Genomic DNA, 27,645 nt, shown 5'->3' on the forward strand with positions numbered 1-27,645 from the left:
TTTTGACATTTCACATCTCGTCGCCCTTCATTGGATTCCAGTGGATCACATTTAAGGCCCTACGTTTAGGGCATTTCAGGCCTTTACCAACACGGGTTAACGTATTTCTTAAACATCTGATCCAGCCTTATGTTGCTGTAAGGACTAGGAGGTCCTCCAGTCAAAGACTTGCCATTCTGTTCAGGTTCAGAAGAGCCAGAGAGGGAGGCCTATCCTTTAAATTCCTCGCCTATAAACTCTGGAATTCTTTTCCTTCATTTGCTTCGTCACTGCTCGCGCAAAGCAGTTTTCAGGGAACAGTAAAATACCTGGCCATTTAAGCCTCAGAGCACGCTTTGTTCGGTGGCTCTTCATTAGTGCTCGGAGGCCCTGGTTGGGCATCCGTGTGCTGTAGAAATGACAAACAAGAATTAATTACAGACTCCTCTAGGCAGCAAAGAGTAGATTTAATTTGCTTGCCATAGCAGATTGTGACATTTGTGAAAACAAAAACGCGCTAATCAGAAAGATTGATCTTTTACCACCATGTTTGACAAGAAAAGGGTTGGTTAATTGGCCGGTGAACGTTTCTCAGCAAATACAGCAAAGAGTATTCTTTGTCAGTTAAGGTACAAAGTTACATCTTTACAACAAATGGGTCATGGCATGTCAATTCATTATTTAAGTTTAAAAAATAATAGATACAACAATGGACAGCAAGCAAACCGATGCAAGCCATAAAGGCAAATCCTCGGGAAAATTCAATTAAGACACTAAATAGACATAAAATTAAATAACAGCGTGTGTTACTATTTCGGAGTGAGAAATTGTCTGTTGGCAGCACAAGATACCCTTTCAACAGTTCAATTAATACACTGTTCACTAATTTTGGGACAGAGGCACTCTGAATAGTTCGGAAAAAACTGCTGATATGGATGTCTTTGAATTAAAAAAAAAAAATGTAATCTGCTGTTCTCCCCGACCACATCACCACAAACACACAGTGGAGTCCACAATCTGCTATCCCATTGGAGGGAGGCCCTTTCTGCAGAAATCTCCTCTACTAAAACACAGTAAAAGCACCCCAAACTAGGCGGTTGCCCCGTCACACCAGGCTAGGGATTACTTTGGCAGTAATGAAAAGGATTTTCATACAGTGGTGCATTCCTTTTTAACAAGCATCCCGCTTTGAAAATTGTTAATCGACCATCCTCTGTGAAGGTCTACAACTGTGATTTATACCTGTTCTTATGTGTGGGGTGTCTTCGACATAAGTGTCCACAGGGTCACTGCCCTACACTGCATCAGATGGTGGGTTCCATTGCAGGTTCATATTAGGTCATGTTCGACCTGACCGCACACTCTTTGTTACATTCACCAATCGCCTGGATAATATTGTTAATAGGGCTCCGCGTCATTCGAAATTGAAACACCTAGTGCTTGAATGCAATACAAATTAACAAACTCACATGTTCACTTCTCAAATTCCATATTAAACTATACTAATATACTACCCAAATAACTGAATAACATATCCACTACTCAAATTAATTCATTTTTTAAAATTTTTTGACTATACTAATTTTCAACAGTAATCCTTTATGGGTTCTGGAGTGGCGTGCTACTCGACAGAAAAGCGATTCAACACCCATCAGGGGTAAAAAGTGCTATATGAATGCAAATCTTTCTTCCCCTTTTATCCCTCCACTATCATGCTCACTCCAAGTAACTGACTAATATCCACCACTGAAATTACTTCATATTTCACCATATTAATTCACCACTAATCCTTTGTAGGCTTCCTGAATAGCGTACGTCAACAAGCACTATATAAATACAAACCTTTGTCCTCCTCTATCCTTCTGCTATCATTCCAAATAACTGACTAACCTATCCACCACTTAAAATGTACTTGCATGTTTCACTATACTAATTCAACACTAATCCTCTATGGGTCCTATAGCGTGCTACTCGCCGAAAAAGCACTTCGATGCCTGGTCAGAGGTAGTAAGCGCTATATAAATGCAATACAATTTTTTTTGCCCAAAGTAATAGAGTCTCCTAGTTTTCTTCATATATCAATTTTTAAATTCCCCATTAAAAGGCATACTTCTTTGAAGCTACTGCACTGGTCCGACATTACATTGATATATTATTTACCATACCATGCTAAGTTTTAGTTTCTAGTCCTGTCACCTTGCATAGGCCATTAAAAGCTAGACCTATCCCAGCACTGGAGTGTGAAGTTGCCAAAAGGTGGTAACGTGGCCAACTAAGTACAGTGAATTTACAATTCTATTGATGGCCCAGACACTGCCCAGTAACCAGAGACACTCACTCAGGATCTCAAGAAAACTCCACGCACCAAAGAGCTCCTGTTAATAAATCTCTCATGAATGTTTCCAAGACAACTGAAAGGGATATTGAATAATAAAGATAGGACTACCTCATAGTTCCATTTAACACCCAACTGAAAACAAAACCATTGTAGATGCCCCTAACCCTGTGACCTCGACTCTGGACCGCAAAGAGCAAAATAATACTAGTGGCTCCTAGATTCACTGGATTTTGTGAGAGACTTAATAAATCATACGTTTTATCCAACATTTGTATACAGTTCATAGGAAATGCACATATACAATTAACATCTGCATCATGCTAACACAGGCACCAAATGGTAGTAACAACTGTTGGAAGTTTGAGGAAGTGAAGCCCTTACCAAGCACGGAATAAAATTTATTTCACAGACATGCAATAGTACAACCAGCCCTCCCCAGATGTTTAAACCAGAAAAAAAATAGCCCAGTGTCTGGTTGCACGTTGCACATTTATTAATGATTCTTTGCTACAGATTAACTGGGTACACTCTGAAAATGTAAAACATTTAAAAAACAAAACAGAATGTTGCCATTTACTATATTATGCTCACTTAAGTTTATGAATTACCTCTGTGAACTTGTTGAGAGTTGCATTTGTTGGGTTGTGGGTTATCAGGAAGCGCATACCATCATAGGTGATCTCCACTGGTGCTGGACGGTTCATGATGACAAATGTAAAAAAAGTAGACAGAGGGAAAGAAAATGCCCCTGGAAAAAGGTTTGGTAGAAAACATCCAAAAGTTCTTTTGATGGACAACAACTTTATTCTTTTAAAGATGAGGGTTCAGTAACTTCTCCGGCCTTTGGAAGCAGGTAATAGCATAGCTCCAAACGAGATATCCACTGTACTCAAACCTGGGCAGCAGCATGTACTGCAGGTAGGCACTGGTCAGGCAAATTACAAATAGGGATGATCTCTTTGCGATTTCCTTGATCTTTATATTTGCCAAACTGTTTTAAGATAACCATACAACTCAATGCCTTCTGCAATATAACAAAAATAAATACGTTGTCCCGAACAATTTGCTGCTGGTTAAGATGTTCTGGGAGGCTTCAAGGCAGAGAGTATGTATGTGCCACGTTCAATCCCCAAGCTTATTTGCCAGCACAAGCGCAGTGCTGCGCTTGGCAGAAATCTGCCCTAACACCCACTATCGCCATAAATGTGAGACGTATGTTCCAAAAGGAATCCTAAGGGGGACAAAAAAAAGAAAATGTCAGAATAAGCGAATATTAGACATTGTAGTCATGATGTATAACCAGCGTAGTTTGACTAGACTAGTAACTCACCAAGGCAGTTGTCAATAAACAGGCAAGAAAAAAACCAGTAAAAACAATCATAAGTGCCGTCTACCATTTCTTGGCTACTAACCATGAACCCATTCTTACCCACATGCTCTGTAGTTTTATCCACCCACACCAAAGAGTTGACTACCAGCCAAAGGCAACGTATTCTCTCAGAACACTTGTACAGCTCAAACAAGTCATGAGCCACTGGCTAATTTACCTTTCTAAAGCCAGCAACTACACCATCATATGTGATCATATGCCTTACATGCCCGCTCATCTGCATGAGTACACCACATACCCACACTTTCACACCTAAACTATTGTTACATTTCAAACCCGGGCTACTGTTCCAATCTCAAAACATTTCCACATGCACTACAAAGCGGACATTTCAAAGACTGCTATATGAGAATATCTACTTGCATGTTTTCAGTTTCAAAATTGTAAAAGTCGGTAGTACTAAGGGTAGCGTTTAAGATGTCCACTAAAGTAACTTGTCTTGATTGAAAAAAATATATTTTAAAGACATCTACATGAGTATGTACCCATGTACTTCCTTGCAGATATATCTCAATAGGGATGCACCAAGCAATCCTCTAGGACCAAAGACCTGCAAGTCTTCTTGAAGACTATACAGCACACAATGCTTGCAGTTAGCAGCTGTTAAAATGCCACCCCTGGTGTTCCCTTTGTATTATATTTTTTTTAGCTCTCAGAGAGCTTTGCACCTCCAGAAAAAAATACCATTAATAAAAAGATCTTAAACCATGGTAACTATATATGGTCTCACCCCGAAAAATAACTAAAACTGAAAATAAATAGTGAAACAAGCAGCATCACGCAGCTTCAGATCTATCACATAAAGGACGGTGGAAATGGTCTCAACTGATATTAAATGAACTGACTTTGTCCATGCACTAACCTACCGAAGGCTTCCTAATGTAACCCATATGTCCAGAAAGAAAAAAAAACGTGCCCAAGCTTAAACACCTACGGGGTTCTGAACCAAATAAAATGCCTCCCAACATAATGTCCAATAAGCAGTACGTGTAAGCCATGACCATGGGTTTATGAGACGTAAATCATAGCTGTTAAAACAAGCATTGGCATAGCCAATAGGTCTCGCCTTTGGGACCTTATAAGTGTTTAGCCATGCAAGTGTTGATGTTGTTGCACCAAGGATATTGTGCTGGATAACTAAACACTTATAAGATCCCAAAGGCGAGACCAATTGGATATGCCAATGCTTGTTTTTTTAAAGTTATCCTTATGAGTGAACGGCCTCCTCAGATTATAGTAGTTCAAAATCAGTACCATTTCTATGTGCCAGTAAGAATTAATTTTAATAAGTATTAAAACTGGAAAGGGTTTCTACAGAAAAGTAAATCTGTCAGGTGTGAAGTATCTTGACTATTTTTTTTTAAAACAATTATATATGCAGATTATTTTTTTCAATTAATTTTGTTATTGCAAACTAATGGCTTTTACTTTAGGATGGAGTGTGTTTTTTTTTATTGCAAGCATTTGCAACCAATATAAAACAAATAAGCATCACACCAGCTGATCTAGTCCAGACCTGTTGGCTTTGCCAATGTTTATTCAGAAAGGGGCAGTGTGCTCATCAGTACTTTAGGCTACTGTGAAGGAGGTCCTTTCTTCTCCCTTAGTGGCCGTTCGCACTATGATACACGCACGATTTTATTCTGTATTTATTACCAGAGCTGCTATGTCTATTTTCTTGCACGTGTGCAATTCTCAAGTGTGTATGCCTGCCTGCGAAATTCCTAAGGCCCATTTCAATAAAGAGAAAAAGAATCGAGAAACAAGCGTTCGGCAAAGTCAGCAGCCCTGGCTTCTAACACAGAAAGTTTTACATGAAACACTGTACATTTTTATTTAGCTAGACATTTGTTTAATTTTTTTAATCCATTGAATTTTTTAATGCCCTAAGTTGCTTTAAATATTGGAGAACAAAAAATGAAGGGGAGGTTGTTAAAGTGGTAGTGTTATCGGGAAATAGAGGACGAAGCGATACAGTAGTTTTAATCTTTCGCTGTATGTCAAGAGTACATTAGTGAAAATAGAAAAAGAAAACATTCAGCGTATATTAAGAAACAAGGGGAGGTGTCAAAATAATGGTTTATGCAAACAAATTGATGTAATACACACATTTGCCTATGCAAAATAATTGATCTAAAACAAATTTGTTAAGAAAGTGCAATAATGGTTTATTTTTGAGATCTATAGATTATTTCATCGGTCATTTGAAAACGGAGCACTACAATACTTTGTGGCTTCATGTTGGGCAATTGTTCAGATCATGCATGCAGGGCCTCGTGTAGGGGAGGGCTCCAGGCCTGGGTGGGTTAATTACTTAATCTGTGATCCCCTTCACACACACGTAAGCACCAAAAATATATAATACGGCAAGAGCCAGCAGGCAGCCTGTCCACCTGTGAAAGCATGTCCAGCTATGCACTGCAATGGAATAGAGGACCCCAAATGCACGGTCAGTGGTGTGGGGCCAGTCCTGGGTGTTCATATAGTCTATGCGGAGCTCACCTTTGTCGAATATGTTCCTTTGGCCCTTCTCCACCGAGTTCATCCTAGGACCGAGAGCGGGAAGGGGTGGTTGGGGGGGAAATGGGGGTGAGAAATCAAGAGAGGAGGAGGCGAAAGAACATAAGGGGAGAAAGTGAGGGGGGAGCAAAGAAGATAGAAAAAAGATGGAGAAAAGGGTGAGAAAAAGGGTGAGAGAACGCGAGTGAGCAGAAATGGGAAATTCTGGTGACAGGAGAGTAGAGCACGAGGTCCAGAACCGAAAGAGAGTGAGGGTGAAAGTGATTGCGCATAGAAAATGGAACGTAAGGGAAAGAAAGTGAGGGGGAGCAAAGAGGATAGAAAATAGATGGAGAAAAAAGGGTGAGAGAACGTGAGGGAGCAGAAGCGGGATATTCTGGTGACAGGAGTGTAGAGTGCGAGGTTCAGAACCGGGAGGGAGGGTGAAAGTGATCACGATGCACTTAATTACCCGCGACGGAGAAAACACAGATGGCGGCTGCGCGCACGTTACCACCAGCTTGAGGCCAGCAAAAGCCTCTGGTAGCACTTTGAAAACCCCCTTACTAAAAATCGAGCAAGCAGCGCATGCACTGCTCTAGGCTCAACCTAAAAAAAGTGACATTAGTCAGTCATTCATAACATATATCGAAAGTGTCCAAAGAAAATCCTAAATGGATGGGTTCATCATATAATTTCTGCCCAGAAGTTTGAGAACGTTTCTTAATATATTGACCATTTGCTGAACCCGTTGGTAAAGGGTAAAGACTATCATACTTGAGGGATTCAATAAACTCAGGAAAATATAGGACATCAAATGGGAACAAAACATGGCACTTGTGACGTTAGAGATATCCACTCTCTATATGAGCATCAGACATAGAGATGGACTTAGAGCAACAGAACACTTCCTGAGAATGAAACCTATGAGACGTGCAACCCATAATCAAAATAATATTTTTGGTTAGGCACCATTCCATCATTACCAATATCATTTGTTTGGGAATGAAATGTTCCAGCAAGAACAGAGGACTGCAATGGGCACCTGCTTCGACCCCAGCTATGCTAATTTACATCTTGGCTGGTGGGAGGAGCAGGCCCAGAAATGGAACATTGATCTGAAAAGATTTTAATTTGGTCAAGATTCATTGATAATGTCTTTATGCTGTGGCAGGGCACAGAAGCGGAAGTTGATCAATTAATTTCAAATTAAATACCAATAATCTAAATTTAAAAACTTTTTGGGGAATAGGAGTAGACCATCAATAGTTCTTGGACATTAAGGTTTGTGTGGCTGGAGATACATTGGGGAGTACAGTATTTAGGAAACCAACAGCGGGAAACACTATTTTATACGCTGGGAGGTCACACCTAACACCTCACAAAAAGTATCCCCTTTGGGGAACGTTACAGAGCAAAGAGCTTGTAGCACTCTGCAAGCGTATGATAAAATGAGTAGGAAATTAAATATTGCTTCGTCCAAAGAGGTTATACTATCTCCACCTTGGAAACAGCATCAGCAAAAGCTAGGAATTTCAATAGAGTGTGTATTGTTTCAGCCTTCAAAAACAGCATTAAAAAGAAAAATAGGGGGAAAAGCTGTACACACAGGTTTATAACAACGTACAATAAGTATCAAAAAATTAAGACAGATTTTAAAAAAGCACTGGCACTTTATAATAGAAGATCCAGTAGTGGGACAGGAAATGAAAAAGAACCCAGAATTAACATATAGGAAATCCAAGTCATAAAGAGATTACCTAGTCAAAAGTGATGGAGTGCGGTATCTCAACAAACATGGCTTAAACAGAAGAGGGATTCTGAAAATGCTTCAAATGCAAGGCTTGCCAACATGGGGAAAATATATTATCAAGACAGTTTTTAATAATACTGTCAAGATACAAGGGTGCTTATCATGTGAAACGAGTTTTGTGGTGTATATCTTAAAGTGTCCATGGTTGAAAATATATGTGGGCAGCACCACATTCCCAGTCCACAAAAGAATGTTGCAGCATAGAAAGGTTATCATAAATCGAGACTGAAGCTACCCAGTAGCAATGCATTTCGAACAGGAACACCAAAGTGATACATCATTGATGACCTACATCTGCATAGCTCAAGTGCAAGAGAAGAGGAGATAGAGAAATGGAATTGAGGAATTTGGAAATGTAATACACCCTAGAATTAGATAGCAGGTAACCCAAAAGTTTTAATATGGATGAGGAGTTGTTTACATGCTTGTATTAAATATTCTATCTCAACCAGCACAGATCATCAATATGAGCCAAATGAAGAAAACAAAAATGTGTTTAGTGGGTTGTTAAAGGACAAAAAGGAAGATTAGGAGCACTTACACTTTTAACACTTTAGCACTTTAGCACTTTATTATGACAGTTTCAAAACTATTTAAAATAGATAAGGATGTACAGAACTCCCTAAAGAGTAGTACAGGGGATTTAGTTTCATTTGGAAAGTAAACAGTAGAAACAGTCATGCACTATAGAGTAGGGAAATCACGATACGAGCACTAGAACTTTAAGAATAAAAAGATGAGAAAATGATGCGTAAAATCACAGGATGTGAAAATCATGAAAAAGCAAATTTTTTGGGCAGGTATAGAATAAAGTATGCACTGGTGGCACTTTAGAAAATATAAAAGAATAATGGAACTGTCCGTTATGCACAAGAATTATGTATTGTAATGTGGTGTTGAAAGTAAAATAGAACCTTACTTTTACAATGTACAAGGAACTTTCCTGGTCAAGTTGCAGTATACTTTGATAAATAATCATTTAGAAATACCACTATGCACTTTAAGATGGCCGCCAGTTTCGTATTACAAACTGAACTGTGATGCAAAATTATGTTGTACTCTGACCATGTTACTAATGGGAAAGGTGTGTATTCAAACAAAATGCTATGATTGGCCCGTTATCATGAACAAGGCTGTGGATAAACAGCCGGAACGCGTAGATGAGCTCACTTGAACAATAAAGCCAGATTAACAAATCCACGGAGTGCCGATTCTGCTTCTTGGTAAAGTGGAGGATATACACACACACACACACACACACACACACACACACACCAGGGAGTCAAACTCATATAATGTACCTCACTGGTTACAATACAGAGCTTAACACGAGGTATATGGAAAGCAATAAACTTAAACGTTACATAGCACACTCAGCTTGGTGAGAGAGAATTTAAATATTTGAGTTTATTAAATATCCACTACTGAACATTTCTAACATGCAACACACATGTGCAAGTAGCAGTTCAAATTACATTGCAGAAAGCCAGTTAAAGACAGCCAGAGGAATTAGAACTAGAAAGATGTACTGTACAGGAGAATATTTTAAATGTAAACATGCAGTGAGCGCAAACATGCAGTGAGCGCAAACATGCAGTGAGCGCAAACATGCAGTGAGCGCAAACATGCAGTGAGCGCAAACATGCAGTGAGCGCAAACATGCAGTGAGCGCAAACATGCAGTGAGCGCAAACATGCAGTGAGCGCAAACATGCAGTGAGCGCAAACATGCAGTGAGCGCAAACGTGAGCCCTTTCTTTAGTTACTGGGAAAGTAAGAGGACTGGATAGCAATATGTTCACCTTTGACACCTCAATCTCTTGGGAGTACTGAGGTCTAGCCATCATGGCTTACTCCATGAGATGAAGGGTTATAGAAATTCAAAATACTGTAGGGCACAATTGATAACTCACTAAAGTCATTTACCATTCAGTAAAAAAAATACAAGCAGAGAAAACAAGACTATAGCACATGCAGTGAGCGCAAACATGCAGTGAGCGCAAACATGCAGTGAGCGCAAACATGCAGTGAGCGCAAACATGCAGTGAGCGCAAACATGCAGTGAGCGCAAACATGCAGTGAGCGCAAACATGCAGTGAGCGCAAACGTGAGCCCTTTCTTTAGTTACTGGGAAAGTAAGAGGACTGGATAGCAATATGTTCACCTTTGACACCTCAATCTCTTGGGAGTACTGAGGTCTAGCCATCATGGCTTACTCCATGAGATGAAGGGTTATAGAAATTCAAAATACTGTAGGGCACAATTGATAACTCACTAAAGTCATTTACCATTCAGTAAAAAAAATACAAGCAGAGAAAACAAGACTATAGCACTTTGTGTTCAAGTTACAGCCTTAAATATCGTTAAAGCTCAAGATGTTCAGTGAACACAGCGCTACATGCAAAGCTATCACTTGGGGCGTTGCATTGAAACAACTTTCTTGACAGGGTCATTTAACAGGACGATATTAGTACTTAGGCATTTTATCGCTGCCTATGCGATCCAAGGATGTTTCTCAAATGAAAAGATGTTACTCCTAAAATAGTCCCATGCCCGTGGACTAAAGGGGGATTAGCCCGCCTTACCTTCTCCCAAAAAAGTCCTGCACTCTAAGCAAGCCACTACCGAAACGAAACATTCCATACAGACAAAACAAAGTAACCCGTTACAAAACCAGAGGGACCTATCTAGTCACTGGCGCCCAGCCGAGGGGCATAGTATAGCTCTAGAGCATAAAGCCCGCTCACATACAAAGTGGATTACCGTTTGCAATGAGACATAACAGAATGGTAGTCTAATTCTCACATCACGCAATGGGTCCTGCTTAGGGTAACTCAACAGCAACCGTCAAGATTTTAGAAAGGCGTGGGTACAAACAACAGTCATTAGGACCACCTTTAGCCACAGACAACTTACCTCTTTAGGGTAAGTGATGATCATAAGCTTTATTCAGCAATATTTCATTAACTGCAAGGGCTAGACGTTACAAACTGTTCTGCCTTCAGGACAAACTGTTCAAGCCGGTGCAATCAGTCGCCATGCAAGATCTTGTGAAGCTGTGTGTTATATATATATATATATATGAAGCTCCAATTTCTCAGTCTTTTATATAAGAAATATCCGCACTCCCAGGCTCAGTTCATTCAGGTTGCTTTAATGTTACAACAGACAAGACAGACGCCCTCGCGTTTCGGCAAACAGCCTTTTTCGATGTCAGTAGCCACTGACCATCGTCTTGTTTATAAACATTATTCAGTGTAGTGGAAGAAGGACTGATGGTTTGCTGACATTCACCAGCGCCATCTTGGAGTGGCTAATAAACTAGCATTAAACAACGTTGTAATCAACTCCTTGTATGTCAGCATATATATAAACATACAACTAACCACTAAAGGGAACAGAGTGAAAGAAGGATAAATGCATCACATATAGTTTACCACCTTCCTCTCATGCCACTCGCAATATTTGCGGGTGGCCTAATTACTCAATGTTCACATTGTCACAATTTAGCCGTGTATCGGCAGTTGTCCTTCTTAAACCACTACTCATATCTGGTAATCATATTATCTCAACCCGCTAATATTTACAATTACAATATACAATAACATTTACAATAGCTACATTAGATTCAAAAGCTCATATGTATCATATTGTATAAAGAAAAGAATCATGTCGTTGCATTAGCATATTTACAGAATTACAGATGTATCATAGTTACTCTGTTATCTATCCCTTTTGGTTTATGAAATATTCGATGATAGATTAGCCAACCATAATTCGAATCAAACCCAAGGATTGAAAAAATGTATATATAACAGATGTAACAGTGGTCCCTATGAAATTCAAGAATCAAAACACACTACATTCTACCACCAACCCTTGTGATTGTTGTCCTACCCTATATACATATATACATTGCTGTTACCTGTACATTGGTTTATTCACATATATACAGGTGCTCATTTACTATCAGGCCCGCCATATATCATACAATGTTGAACTATTGTGTGTTATATTACTACTTTGCAACTGTGTGTATCCCGATGTTATTACAGTTATTGATATACACAACTGCTAGTATTATACGACCGTCCACACCAATTGTATTCGTCACCTAGATGTTATACATGTTATACACCTATGTGAACCATAAGGTCTTCGCCACTGTTCAACCCCCAAGGTGTTTTTGTGTGGAGGTCGATAATATACCTGGATTCCAGCCTCCGTAGTTTTTTCAACCTGTCACCCCCCCTGATGTTATCCGGGATGAAATCTAACCCATAACACGCAAGTAGATTGCGGTCACTTTTGTGATATTCCGCAAAATGTCTTGCAACAGGATATGCTTGGTCCACCTTATCTATTGCCCTCATGTGTTCTTATACCCTGATTTTAAGAGGGTGCACCGTACTGCCGATATAGCGCAGCCCGCATGGGCAAACGAGACAGTACACCACATAGGGGGTGCTGCATGTGATGAACCGGTTGATTTTTTTAACCATACCTGTGTCTTGGATTGTGTATGTGAGCGTTCTTTTGCTATTACAGCACGCTTTGCATTTGTGGCAGGGAAAGAAGCCCTTCATGCTTCTCAGAGTGTTAGTAGTGGGGGTCACTTTATCAAAATGGCTCTGTACCAAATGGTCACGTATAGACCTTGTCTTTTTGAAAGTTACCAGGGGGTGTATTGGGATATCCTCACCTATCACATTGTCGGCTTTCAGAATGTGCCAGTTTTTACTTAGCATGTATTTTAAGTGATTAGCCTCCGCCGAGTATGGAGTGATGAGTCTGAATTTCCCTTTTTCCTTATTTTTCCCCCTATTCTGGTCTAACAGACTTTGTCTGGATATGGCTTTGACCTTTTTGAGGGTTTTGGTTAGAGTGGTAGGGTTGTATCCTCTTATGATTAATCTGTCTACACAGGCTGTGGCTGCAGTATCAAAATCGTTCTCTTGTGTGCAATTGCGTCGCAATCTAAGTAACTCCCCATAGGGGATACTCCGCACTAATTTGGGAGGATGGCAGCTTGTCGCGTATAATATCGAGTTGCCAGCTGTTGCTTTCCGATATAAGGCAGTCTCTATTTTGCCCTCCACAATTTGCACTTTAAGGTCCAAGTAGTCCACAGATGTTGCACTAATTGTTCCAGTAAAGTGCAGATTTAAATCATTAGTGTTCAGATTGTCGATATATCGATGTGCACTCTCCTCAGATCCTTTCCAAATAATGAGTAGATCATCGATATATCGATGCCACTCAATTACTGAGCCATTAGACACCTCATCCCTGTAGGTCCTGGGCACCTGCTTCTCCCACCAGCCAACAAATAAATTTGCATAGCTGGGAGCGAAGCAGGTACCCATCGCCGTGCCGGACACTTGCTTGTAATAGTCATTCTCAAAGAGAAAAATATTGTTGTTTAAGCAGAAATGTAAAAATTCAATCAGCATGCAGTTGTGTTGCGCATATCTTAATTGTCTGGTCTTTAAATACATAGTAACTGCTTCAATTCCCTTTAGATGATCAATGCAAGTGTATAAACTCGTTATATCCAGCACGACAAATAAATAGTCAGACTCCCATTGTACATCTTGAATCTTGGTGAGGAAATCCTTAGTGTCCTTCACATAGGAGGGTAACTTGATCACCAACTTCGCCAGAAAAAAGTCAAGAAATTTAGAGACACGTTCTGTCAACCCCTGGACCGAAGAAACTATAGGTCTCCCTGGGGGACACAGGTGGTCCTTGTGAATTTTGGGGATGTGGTAGAAGGTGGGGCAAGTGGGATTAGAGCTACGAAGATATAAGTGTTCATCATTGCCAAGCATTCCTTTCTTGTACCATTTACTGATTAGATCATCGTATGCTTGGATACTTAGTTGGTATGTTTGGTACGTAGTTTTCTGGTAACATCGTGTGTCAGATAATTGTCTCATTGCCTCCTGGTGGTATTGTTCCCTTGTCTGTACCACCACATTACCCCCTTTGTCGGAAGGTTTAATGACTATGGTTTTGTCACAGGCCAATGTATTGAGTGCTTGTTTCTCCTCACGTGATAAATTCATGCCATTACTATCGAATGTGTGATGTTTTCGAAATTGCAAAAGGTCCTTTGTCATTACCTCTGAAAAGGTATCCAAAGCATCGAATGGCATCTGCGGGTTGAAGGTTGAAATGGATTTATAGGGACTCTCCTCTCTGTCCTGTTCGATTCCCGCATCAATTGCCCGTTGAACAACCTCCTGACTTCCCATATTCTCCCTAGTTGTTTCATTCAGGAGGTCTTCCATAGTCTCCGTACATACAAGGTCATTTACAGCAAGGATATCAGTTGCTGTGAGTCTTTTTCCTGTTGTTTTGTTTGGCTTCAAATGGGATCTAATCTTGAAGTATTTATGTAGTTTCAGTTTTCTAACAAAGGCGAAAAGGTCAATTCTAGTTTGAGTATACTCAAGTCGTGCATCCGGGCAGAATGTTAAACCTAGGCTGAGTACTTTTCTTTCCGAGTCGGTCAGTTGTCTTTTTGAAAGGTTGACCACCGTTAGATTTGTGGCTGTTCCTATCTGCGATTGTTCCGCCTGCGATTGGTCCAAGCCGTACTTTTTGGTTTTGTTACCACCGCCTGCACGTCTTGTCCTCCGACGTTTGCATCTGCCTCGGGTGGCTTGTTTTTGCCCCCCCGCAGCCAGGATTGCCGTATAACTTGGAATTCGGTCTGAAAAGGGGTTTGTTTGTTGGATCTGCTAGTGGTTGGTGCAGTTAGATCATCATTATATACATACATACATATACATATATACATATACATATATACATATATATATATATATATATATATATATATATATATATATACACACATACATATACATATATATACACACACACACACAAACATTTATATATACACATGCATATACATACATACACACACACACACACACACACACGCCTTTCCTTGCATTCGATTTACACTAAATGTGTTCGAGTGGTACAAAAACAGAAACCATGCTGGAGTACCAAGGCTGACTTTCTTTTAGTCCATTTGATGGAAAGAAAGGTAGGAAGAGGCACCCTAATGGTTACAAAAGATCACGGATGATTGCAAGCTTACTCTTTTTAACTTGTTATGGGGATGGAATAGATCCTGGATCCTTAGGTCTCTTGTTTCTCTTAGGCAGTTGAGCTAGGACTTCTTCATGGTGCCCAGGCTGTCAAAATTGTTTAAAATGTTTCATATGGCTCATTCCAGACAGCTGAGCCTTGTGCTGCTTTCCCATTATATGCTCTTCATGGCAAACAGTGGACGGGGGACGTTACTGTGATTCCTAGAGTACGGCGAAAGCTACCTCGACCGATATTCAAGCCATATAAAGGCCACCTTAACCTAATAAGGAGTTTATATACAGACGCCCCCCCAGAGACCCCCTATGCGGGTTGGAATTATCACCGCATAACAAATACAACAGATCAGAACTGGAATTAGCCTTGAAAAAGTCGTGGGTTACATTTCCAATACGACGAAACACGTGTCGGCTGTGAGAAAATCTCCAGAATAAACCACACAAGAATAAAATTGGACAACAAAGAAAATAAATAATTATTACTGTATTTGTGACAAACGGTGGAAACACTGGTTCATTAGAACTGTATTTAATCACTATGTGTGCTAGGGAGTGTTTTACTTGCTTGAACAACACCCCCTTCCTTACGCCACCATGGGGCGGCAAGGGCTGGGACCGCCACGGGCGGCAAAAGGCCTAGCTACGCCACTGGTGTTCTCCCACGTAAACTGGGGTTGCTTTTATCAAATTTGGTGGCACTCAGTTTATCAAATCTGAAAGGATGAAATGCTGATTTGGCCGTGCTGGGAATGATACTTATTGCCTGGAAGTCACACAAACAAACGTCAGCAGCAAGCGACTGACTCACAGGTCATTCATTAAAACACGTATTCATTGAAGCATCCATTCCATTTACTAGCACCTCAACTGAATGGACGGCGGTCACTAGAGGGGAGAGCACTGAGTGCGGTTTGAATGCATAAAGAAATGAGTGCAGGGACAGGGTAAACTGTAATTCCATTAAAGCCCTAAAATACATTGAAACCACCTTGGGCACTGGTTAATTCTTTCACTTAGCAGCCTGCTGTATTTAAGCTTACTGTTGAAAATGGCTGACTACCTGCTAGCACTCAGAGGCAACCTTGCTGTTCAAATACAAGAAAAAACAAGAACAAACGTTGCGTAGGCAATGGTCGTAGGGGAGGGGGCGCAAGAGGGATGGGCTCAAGGGGAGGCCTTTAAAGGGGAATTTTCCAGGAACGCCGGAGGCTCAATGGAGGCAATGGGATGGGGGGTCAGGGGTTGGGAGCACGAGGTTTGTGCAAGAAAGGAAGGAGGGTCGGAGTCTCAGGGCGAAGGGACGCGCAATTTTATTTATGTTAATTGATGCATTTTTATATAGCGTGGACTTTACCCAAGGGTGTCGGAGCACGTCACGAATAGTAACAATCGTGGGGCTCGTGGTGTTGTTTGATGAGGCCTTCTGTGCATGAGTGCGCCAGTAAAGACAACCAGAAGGAAATGCAGGATAAAGGAGAGCATTGGAGCAATACGTATACAGGCCTCTAGCGCCAAATACAAAGCGCTAGGTGAAGACCGTTCTGGAGACTAAGTGGATTGAAAATAGCAGCAAACGAGCAGCTGCAAAAAGATCGGTGCAGGAGCAAGTGAGAGGTGGGAGAGGGGAGTGATATCGATCCAAGTGCTTTCCTGTTGTCAGTGGCCGCAGGCTGCCAAACGGTGAAGGCGCGCCCGTCGCACATGCACTGTGTCTAATCTGCTTTTTCGGAGCATTTCTGACGGGCCGACATAAGCATGCGCTAGCGGAGACGAGACCTACAAACTAATTATATTGCTTGAAAAGTAAGCAGTGGAAGGACAAAGTAACTGGGCCATGATCCTGTGGACGGATAAACAATAGGAGGAAGAAAAGCCCACAGAAGCTAACAAATAAAATGCAATCAAATAAATGACAACCAATGGGCAGGCTAAGCACACTGTAAGCTGACAAGTCGTCTTTTCACCAACAGACAGCTTATGCTATCTGCTGGCGAGATCTAAAAAACTAAATATTAGAGAAGATTGCTCGTATGAAATTAGGGACGGTCTGTCATTCAAAACAGAGAGAACACAAAGAAACTCCTCTCTGAAGCAACGAAAAAGCAGGATTCGTTCCACTGCAACAGAATTTAACAAATTAGATGTTTTAAGAATGCCACATCCATCAACCTTTGTTTTGTAATATGAAACAAATGGAAACTAATATCGTTTTCAAAAGAGAAAGCAAGAAAGAAATTCAGTAGACTTTAAACCTAGTAGTATAACAGACATTAAGAAAGTGTTGTACGCTGTGACAAAAAAAATGATAAACTATGGAAAGAGGGTGACTAGAGTGGCCAAGCAGCATACAAACTAGCAGACCTTACTTAAAATACCAAAATCGGCCCGCAATGCAGAATATGCAAGTACGTACACAGGACACGCAAAATACAATCAATCATGGATGACGATGACTAGACAAGCAATCATGGATGACGATGACTAGACAAGACATAGTCCAAGAAAGGGTGAACTACATTAAAAAACACTACTTAGGAGTGGAGAAAGATCTACAAGAGCCAACTTGAAACAGGCAGAGAAAGAAAGCAGAGAAGGAAAGCAAAGAGAGCAAAAGGCATGTGAAGGAAAATGGGTTTAAATATTAAAGGCACCAGAGGATCATAACGGAAAAGTCACATTAATCAGAATACTTCCAGTCAAGGAGCCACAAAAAATATAAAGTCACAGGGAAAAGTATTAAGACTACAGATGTAAAGCCATGTATAAAATAATCCACCGAGTTGACAGTGGAAAACTATCAGAAAATGTTTGAGGTATTTACATAGGCCAGTGGTCTTTACCCATTCATACACTCAGTTATTTGAGTAACACAGCCAGTGACGAGAACGTATCTAGAAAACAGTGTCTGAAACACATCGTAACAAACTGGATCAGACTGGTCAGAGAGTGACAATGCAATCATCTAAAAAATCTACACATCCATGCAAATGACAGTGTGCGCAACACAAAAATGGATAATCCAACAATCACAATTTAATACAACGTTAAATAAGAAGTGCTCATGCACACACTTCACTCAACCAAATATTGGAACCCAGTTGGCTAAGAGATCCTGCTTCCTTTTGTGCACTACTCCCAAAAGCAGAACAAAAAAAACCAAAAACACACACACACACACACACACACACACACACACACAAAAGAAACCATGTAGATTGCCATCAAAAGCACATGCACCCCCTGAGGTTTTGAAGCAGTGCCTCTCTAAACTGGTATGCCCCTTCAAGTGAGAACGCAAGCAATAATGCCTGAAGGAACATTGTAAGGAGAACCAGGTTGCAGCCTCCAATGGCACACCACGCAACAAAGCAGGCGATATTGACTTTCCTTTAGGCCAAATGGGTAGGGAAAGAGGGGGGGGGCGGGGGGGTGGTAAAAAAGCTTTCCCATTCTAAAGTTTAGGGATAAAGAAAGATTCACTGTACTCTTTAGATTCAGGCGTATGGAGATTTTCTCCTAGGCAAAATAGGAGGCAGATAATAAAGCATAGACACACCGTGGACCAGGTGAAATTATAAAACGTTTGGTAAACGGCTTAACCGTAAGTCACTTTGTTCTTAGAAAATACGGTAAACCAAAGGCAATAAAGACAACATATTAACTGAAGTAACCTTCGTAGCTGAAATTAAAGCAAAAGAAAACCGCTTTTAACAGAAACTTCAAATCACAGGAATGGGGGGAGGGGGGTTCAAATGGCTGCCTCATCGGGAAAATAAGAACATAAAAGGTACTGGAGAGAACTTCTTCAAAACAAGCTTCTTCATAAAATGAAATACTGGTGGCAATTTGAACAAAGATCCCCGATTGGATCTGTTCTTCTGGCTGCGATATTGTGCAGTCAAGAGCTGTACCATCAGCAGATGCTATAGGTCGAGGCCATCTGCAGTATGTCCCTTCAATTTCAGGAGGTTGCATATCAGATTTAATTTGTGTTCATGTAAACCATGTATTTCTTCACATGCATATTAAATTCATTATGTTGTTCCCCATCTCTTCCCTGGAGACCAGCATTCAGATGTGTGCTAGCGACTGTTGGCTCAACTGAATGCCCTACAGTAAGTACCCCTGCCATGCAACCGCCTTGAAAAAGGTAATGTCTAATCTAATGAGGGGGCAAGACAACATTTTCTTATCACTGCTTGGCCTTCACAGTCCACAGTTCGACCTTCAAATCTTTTAGCTCCCTCAAAGAAACAGAATTTCCTCAAAGGCAGTATCTCTTCTCTCTAGTCCCAAAAATCAATTAACGGCTCTGGCTAAATTATAGACCCAATATGGTTCTACCTTTAGGTCTGGTTCAGAGACAGTTTAAGCTGCAGGTGCTTCAAGTAGTTAATAAAATGATAAATAAATGTGCATATACACACAGAGGGACTTTCTGCAAGCCCGTCACATCGAGTGGTCTGTTAAGAGTTTCACATTTTGGTTTTGGCGTCCTTAGCTTACAGCATGATGCAACAGACCATCATCCCACTAAATGCCGTCTATCCTATTGCTTTCAAAGCACTACTCGTACCACCCCTGCTTCCGACTGTTTCCTCTCCATCCTCTTTCCTTCCTACTCGAAGATATTTGGGCAGGTCCTTCCACAGCCTGCCCAAGGTTTCATCAGGAACCTCCCTCTGTAAGCACTTTACAAATTAACTTAATATCGCCACTATGGGTGGGTCTCCGCCTACCCCATAGTATGTATGTGCGGGACATCAGACCTCAAGTCCCTCGGTGCATCAGCACAAACTTCTCCAGGGGTTTAAGTTCCCTCAAGGCTGCCCCTCTATTTATGGGGTAGAGGGCCAAGTGCCACAGCTGTACCTAGGAGAATTTCTCAGCAATACTCTTAGTGGCAACGTACGGCCGAAGTTACTGGCTGGTGATTAACTAGAGAGAAGTGAACGAACAGCTGGTTTATCTCCTTTTTAATTTCAGGTTTGTATTTTCTATGGGACATTCTGCCACCAAACAATCATATGGTCAGACTGGACTTGAAGGATGCATATATCTCTTGCTTCCTGTTTTTGCACCTCACACAAGGATTCTTCAATTCATATGAAAGCAACAGGTATACAAGTTCTGGGCATTGTCCTTTGGCCACACCTCCGCAGTATGGTGATTCACAAAAGTGTTGAGACTAAGCATAGAACTAACGGGCAAGGGGTTCCAGACTTTCATATGGACGATATCCTGCTGGTGATTCACAAAACAGAATTGCTACAGGAACTGGCATTCATTGTTCAAAACTAATGCTATGGTTGTTCAAATCAAATCAGCGTTATTTGATTTTTTTCATGATGAAAAAAATCATAAAAGCACAAACGTTAAAAACAGATAAAAAATGTATTACTGTAATATGACATATTTCAAGGAAATAGGAAGAGAGTTCTTATTTTTATAATTAAGTTGCTTGCTACCATAGAGGCTATATATATATATATATATATATATCTCCACAGCTTCCAAGTCCCATTAATTAAAAGGACACAGAGACGACACACCAAGAGAACTTTGCACAAACCCTTTACTGTGCACTCGTGGAACTAGGACGACGCGTTTCGGCGTTCACCGTGAACAGGGGCAGTCTATGTCCGAAACGCGTAGGTGGGGAACCTACAGAGAAGTAAACTAAGGTTTAACGTGAAGTGGTGTGCGGTGTCTTCTTTTCTGAAGAATTATTGCTGTTATATATATATATATATATATATATATATATATATATATATATATATATATATATATATAATGGCTTCATTCGACCCTTCATTCGACACGAAAACGCACTCACGGGGGTATGTTTGCACAAAATTTATTTCGGCTTCTGACAAAAACAACAGACTCGTTTCAGACCTCTAGTCCTTCGTCAGTGTTAGTTTGTGCCACGTTTCCCGGCACACTATATACATTGCACTTCCTGTTTAGCGTGAATGAAAAGGAAAAAAAGACAATGTGCAAATATTTACAACAGGGCGGCCATTATTGAGTGGATAAATGCTAACACACATGAACATAATTACAGCGTGCTACGACCCTAATGCCTATCTTTTCAAATCATTAAATGAAAAATGAAAAACAATCTCGCTGTGTATCAGCATGTCATGGCATTTCAACGCCCTATTTACAAATATTTACAATATATACATTTGAACACCGTCCTGTACAGTGAAATCATCGTACAGTTACATTGTGGGTTAAAGTCCGATCCACGTGTTCAATACACATATGTAAAAATAATAATAACCCAAGTCGGTGAAAATTAATAGATCTCGCCGTGTATCGGCATGTCACCGACAGTAGCTCAGACAATTAACGCAAATAACAACCTAATCGTATAAACCATACATTGGCAAACTCATTGACTTCCCTTATTCAAATCAAGAATTAAATCAATTAAATTCAATAATATACCAATAGGGAACGACACCACTGTGTGTCCCAAACATGACACAATGTGGCAAAATTAATTAAGTACCTCAACTCCAAGTATTATAAGTCATGTATTCAAACTCAAGCCGTGTATCAGCTTAGCTCGTAAATCACAGATCCATATGGACCAATTTTCACAATTATGATACATGTGAATTTTGTTTGCCATGTGTCACAAATCTAATCAATCCAAAGATTATTAATTAGACCCAAAATTTGATAGGGAAACAAACAGAGGGATATGCCAATAAGAGAATAAAAGAATAAAGTAAGGAAACGAAGGTGAAAGGAGAAAAGTACACAACTATTTCATCTCCTATGAGTTTTTTTAGAGAAAGAAAGAATCTTCAAAGAAGTTTGAAACAAGCAGAAAAAGTCTTAAAACAGTCCAACAATGGTCAAGACAGATCTTCTACAAGCAATACAGCTCTTAATACATCAAATCTGCTAGTAGCATTCTCTGTCTGCCATATATATATATATATATATATATATACACACATATACATGCATGTACACACCCACTTCATGTAGAGTTTTTCATTTACCAAGATGTACACCTAGTTCCTCTCCAATGTTGAGCCCTCCCGGATGTTTTGTTTGCATATCTATGATTATGTCGTGACTCAAGTCTACGCAAGCGTAACATCCTGTCTCCACCCCTAGGATTAGCTGGTACATGGTCCAGACCAAAGAATTGGAGTAAATCACGATTGCTCTGATGGACTTGAGAGAAATGTCGGGCCACCGGATAAGAAGCGTCCCGATTCATTATGGCCCGTTGATGTTCTAGCACTCGCATTTTGACCCCATTGATCGTGCTCCCTACGTATTTATAGCCACAGGGGCAGATCATACAATATACCACATACGCTGTAGTACATGTGATGAAGTGCTTGATTTTCTTCGGTAAAGCTACCCCTGGGATGGAATAGGAGAGTACTCTTTTACTATGCTCACATGCGCGACATTTCCCACAGGGGAAAAACCCCGCTATATCCCTTAGGGTACTCTGTCCGATTGGTTTCACAGGTGTTAAGTGACTATGGACTACCATATCCTTAATGGATCTAGATTTGCGGAATGTGATGAGCGGTCTTTCTGGTACATCACACCCAATCACTGGATCTGTGCGCAGTATATGCCAACTTTTTGAGAGAATCCCTCTCAAAGCATTGGCCCCTTCTGAGAATTTAGTGATCATTCTAAATTTATTAGCATTCTCAGTATTGGTTGTTTTCTTAGGACTGCAGGCCATCAGTTCCTGTCTAGGAATTCTCGTCACTTTGAGAGTTTTGTTGAGGACAGCTGGATCATAACCTCTCAAAAGAAACCTTTGGATACTCTCATTGGCTGCTACCCTGAAGTCTTCCTCTTGTGAGCAGTTTCTTTTTATTCTCAGCATTTCACCGTAAGGTATGCTGTTTTTTAGGCTAGGTGGGTGACTACTCTTAGCATGAAGTATGCTGTTCCCCGCAGTGGGTTTTCTGTATAGGGCAGTATGTATTTTTCCCTCCCTGACAAAGACTCTCAGATCTAAGTAGTGGACTTCCTCACTACTGATATCAGCAGTAAATACCAAGTTTAGATCATTTTTGTTTAGATCCATGACGAAATTGTTTGCGTCTGTGAAGGAGCCCCTCCACACCACGAACAGATCGTCGATGTATCGACGCCACATCACAATATTTTCCGCCCATTTGATGTTATCTCCGGCAAGGGCCACCTGCTCCTCCCACCAGCCGACGAATAAATTCGCGTAGCTGGGGGCGAAGCAGGTTCCCATCGCCGTCCCGGAGATCTGTTTAAAGAGAGTGTCCTGAAACAAAAAAATGTTATTTTGCAAACAAAACTGCAACATCTCTATTAACATTAGACCATGTTCTTTATACTTTCCAGGTCTCATATCGAGGAAATATTTTACTGCATTGACCCCAACATCATGTCTAATGCAGGTATATAGACTGGTTATGTCTAAAGTAATGAGCCAGAAAGAGTTGTCCCATGTGATGTCTGTTATCTGTTCAATGAAATGTTTGGTGTCTCCTACATACGATTTCAAGTTCACCACAAATTCCGCCAGGAAAGAATCAATATAGATCGATAGATTCTCTGTCAATCCACCCTTCGATGACACAATAGGGCGTCCCGGGGGACTTGTTGCATGTTTGTGTATTTTGGGGAGGTGGTAGAAAGTCGGAGTTAATGGTTCTGGATTCCGAAGATACATAAATTCATCCATGTCCAACATGGTTTTATTCCGCCATTTCGTCAGGAGGTCATGATAAGATCTCTTGCTGTGTTCATATTCCTCATCACTCGTGACACAGTAATGTTCCTGGTTTTCTAGTTGTCGAAGGGGCTCTTTACAATACTGTTCTCTTGTCAACAAAACAATATTTCCTCCCTTATCTGATGGTTTTAGTATGATAATATCATTTTTTTGAATACTCTCTAGGGCGGATTGTTGTTCTCTAGTCAGATTATGTTTCTTCTTCCAATTGGACCGTTTACTGGTACTCGTTCTAAGATCAACCAGGTCCTGTATGACGGCATCAGAGAAAGTGTCTATAGCGTCATAAGGCATCTGTGGATTGAATTGTGAGGGTGCTCGAAAAGTTGTTTGAGGCGATTGTTGTTCAATATTGGTTTGAATTTCCAATGTTTGTGTTTGTTCTTGCCTCAATTCCTCTAATGCCTGGACTGCATTCAAATCCTTCACGGTCAACATATCAGTTAATTGGGCAGTTGTTCTCTTTTTCTTGGTTTTGCGGGAGTCTGCAACACAGGGTTTGGTTTTATGAAATTTATGCAGCTTCATTTTCCTTACCAATTTGAATAAATCAATTCTCGTTTGTGTGAACTCTAATTGGTCACTTGGGCAGAAAGTAAAGCCCAGTTGTAAGGTGTTTGTTTCAGTTTCTGTGAGTTCCTGATTGGTAAGATTCACGATGGTTAAATTTTCACTGCTATCTACCATCTGTTGTATATATATATATATATATACACACACACACATACACACACACACACACACATATACATACATACACATACATACATGTATACATATACATACACACAAAGCTGATTTTAGTAAAAGGTTGGCATTGCGTTCCGGCATCTGATAACAGTCTTTAACAAGCATTAAAAATGCAATAGGTCTCGCCTTTCATTAAGTTCAAGCCATTTGCTTTGCTATACAATACCATTAGCAAAGCAAATGGCTTTAACATAATTAAAGGCGAGACCTATTGCATTTTCAATGCTTATAATTTTTACAGTCCTTTCCTTAATGTCCTGGCTGCAAGTGTGCTGAGAGCCACAGGAGATGGTGTGTTTGTCAGACTGATACATAAGAGTGGTGGCAGTGATGGAATTATAAATGATATTCTTGAGTAACCCATGTTCCACATTGCATTTACAGCATGGCTTGTGGAAGGTGTCACCTTTACATCAGAAGGGAAATGCTCAACCTATCCATCTAGACCCTCATGTGGCGTAATTGATTTTTTACTTGGAGACAATGTGGGTCTGCTTCAAGGCAGTGTTCACGGTGGCACAAAATATGAGCTGCTGCGCCACATAATTATTTCTGTTAAACTCCGAATGTCAGTTAAATGTTGCTCATGGGGTTTAGAACTGCAGACTGCGTGTTTGGTCCTTGCAGGCAAACAACCCTCAAGCCCATGAAATGGCTGCCACCTTTCTTTGATGCTCCCTCCCCCACCCAAACCCCTATCCCCAAGCAGCAGAGTAAACAAAAGTTTGGAGTGTCCTGCTGGACTAATCTCCTTTCACCCCTAGGCCAGATAAGGCTGCCTTGTTGCCATGGAGACCAAGGGCTCTCCGTCACAGGCTTTGGACCCTTCACTGGTTCCTGCGGCCAGAAAAAGTGCACTCCTGGTTACCATGGCACTCTAACTAGGGCTGTGGGCCTGTCTCCGTGGCAGTATTCGCATTGCTGGGCTGCTAGGTGTTTCAGGACAGAGGCGTTTTTATTAAGGAAGGGGGATGGGAAAACGCATGGTCATGTTTTCCTCATCATATGCGCACATCTACGCGAGTAGAAGTGCACATCAACACTGGTGGTGCAAAACTATCATTTGCCAGTGCTTTTTTCGTTCTAGTCTTGAACATTTTTCGGGACATTCTGGTGTTTTTAAGCTAGGTGTTCGGGATACAGCAATACCTCTTGTCTGCACCATTAGGATAACAATTTTCTTTTGATGTGCATTAAAACTGAAAAGGGTTTCTTGGCATGTTGTGCATGTTGGCCCGTTCAGTACACAGCGAAGCTCACAAGTTGCAGCCCAACTTCATTTTAACTCTGTCCCAAGACCAGGGGGCGGGAAAACAAGCACTGCATCAGCGTAAGAGTGATTCTAGCACTGCATGAGCGGGTGAAAGGAAAGCATCAACGAAAGATAGCGGCGCAGGAGCCTGGCAGTACTGCACGAGAGAAACAGTTAAGCTGCGCGCGCGCAACTACCCGCACAGCCTGAAACACCTTGCACTGCCTGGAAGTGTCTCTCCACACTGCAGGAGAGACACAGTAGTACAGGCGAGAGACCACGGTTAATAAAAAAAAGCCAGACTGCGCTTCTGGGGAGGGACAGTGGCACTGCAGGAGAGAGACATGCTACACTACACTAGAAAGGGGGCTGACCTCCGAATTTTATTAGAGACCCCAAAACTGAAAGAAACAGCCCTGTATCGGAGACAGTGCCACATTTTAACAGACCCCAGGACTGCTTAGGAAAAAGTCATCCAGCACCGAGACTTAGTGAGGGACATTGTCTTTCCTGCGTGAGCATTATACGAAGCGTGCCCGGATCAGGTCCATTTCATTTTATTACAACATTAGATATCAAAATAAACAGTATTGGCCCGAGCGTATAATTTTTTTCCATTTACTTTTGAAGCAGCACCCGTGCTTTAGCTTAAGTTGTTTATAGCTAAAGCGGGGCGTGCCACGATTGTAACCGTAGGGGATTTCGAAGAGAAGCCTGCGAGTCATCCCCTGCATCACTGGCATCTGTAGTACCATGGAGGTGGGGCACCAAGATGCAGTCAACCGCATTTGTTTGTTTCAAGATTGAATTCAAAGAAATTGCTGTAAAAGATCACTGCAGCCGCTGGCCTGCGCGCATTGCATGCAGCCCTCGAAAATAAATACAAACAGACGTGCAAAAATACAGACAGACGCAGGGAGTGCAAATTCGTAGCACATCATTGCCAACACTTGCTACGCGTCGAGAAGGAGATTTAGGAAACAAAATCGAGCGAAGTTTAATTATTCTCCTCACAAAGAGCCACATAAACCTCGCACCGCTTGATTACGCGTTGCCATGATGAATGGAAGGTGGTGGCAATGAGAAGGGGGGACGGAGTATGGAGTTACGTAGGTTGAGTTGTGTTGGGGGCGGAAGCGGGGAGTGGGTACTATAGAAGAACGAAGAATGACGAAAACAGAGTGAGAGAAAGGAGGGGAGCAGAGGATTGGAGAAACGTGGCAGGTAATATGGAAAGTCGAAGGAAATGAGACGTTTGATAAAGCGTTAGAGGTGGTGATGTGGGTGGTGTTTCAGTGGCAAGGAGTAAGAACAGTCAAATATGTCCATCGCATTACTTCGCAGAACATATTTTCTAGTTCCATGCACATTTTACAATTTCCTTGCTGATTCTCTAGATGTGAATTTCCACGTACAGAGGAGTCGGACAGAAAAATGACTAATAAACAGGCCGCAGCTGTCGACACTACCCAGCAACGCTACTGGCCACAACTAAGTGCCCCATTTTATCACAAAGGAAGGCCAACCCGCGCCGGGGCCACAAGGGGCCAGAAAATTAACCTACTGAGGGTCCTGGTGCCAGAAGATTCACGCATGTGCTGCAGTGGGGAACACCGTGCCACGAAGGTCAAGTTAGTGCCTGGGGGAGGCCAGAAAAAACAAGCACTGGCGTTGCCAATAGGTCTCGCAGTAGGAAAGTTGGAGCTATTACAATTGCAAATAACAATG

The 27,645-nt window shown here is 41.2% G+C and overlaps 1 protein-coding gene across 3 annotated transcripts in view; it reads right to left on the bottom strand.

Annotated features, from left to right (window-relative positions):
- PTP4A2 (protein tyrosine phosphatase 4A2) overlaps window positions 1-27,645 on the bottom strand; it is a 211,608-nt gene that overhangs the window by 165,008 nt on the left and 18,955 nt on the right. For all 3 annotated transcript variants that reach the window (XM_078680668.1, XM_078680667.1, XM_078680666.1), the window contains exon 2: window positions 2,926-3,548. In XM_078680668.1, coding sequence (XP_078536794.1) covers window positions 2,926-3,021 — 96 coding nt within the window. In that variant the 5' untranslated portion in view covers window positions 3,022-3,548. The remainder of the gene's footprint in view (window positions 1-2,925; window positions 3,549-27,645) is intronic.

This window comes from Lissotriton helveticus, chromosome 3_1, assembly GCF_964261635.1.
Source record: "Lissotriton helveticus chromosome 3_1, aLisHel1.1, whole genome shotgun sequence".
NCBI classification, from domain to species: Eukaryota; Metazoa; Chordata; class Amphibia; order Caudata; family Salamandridae; genus Lissotriton; species Lissotriton helveticus.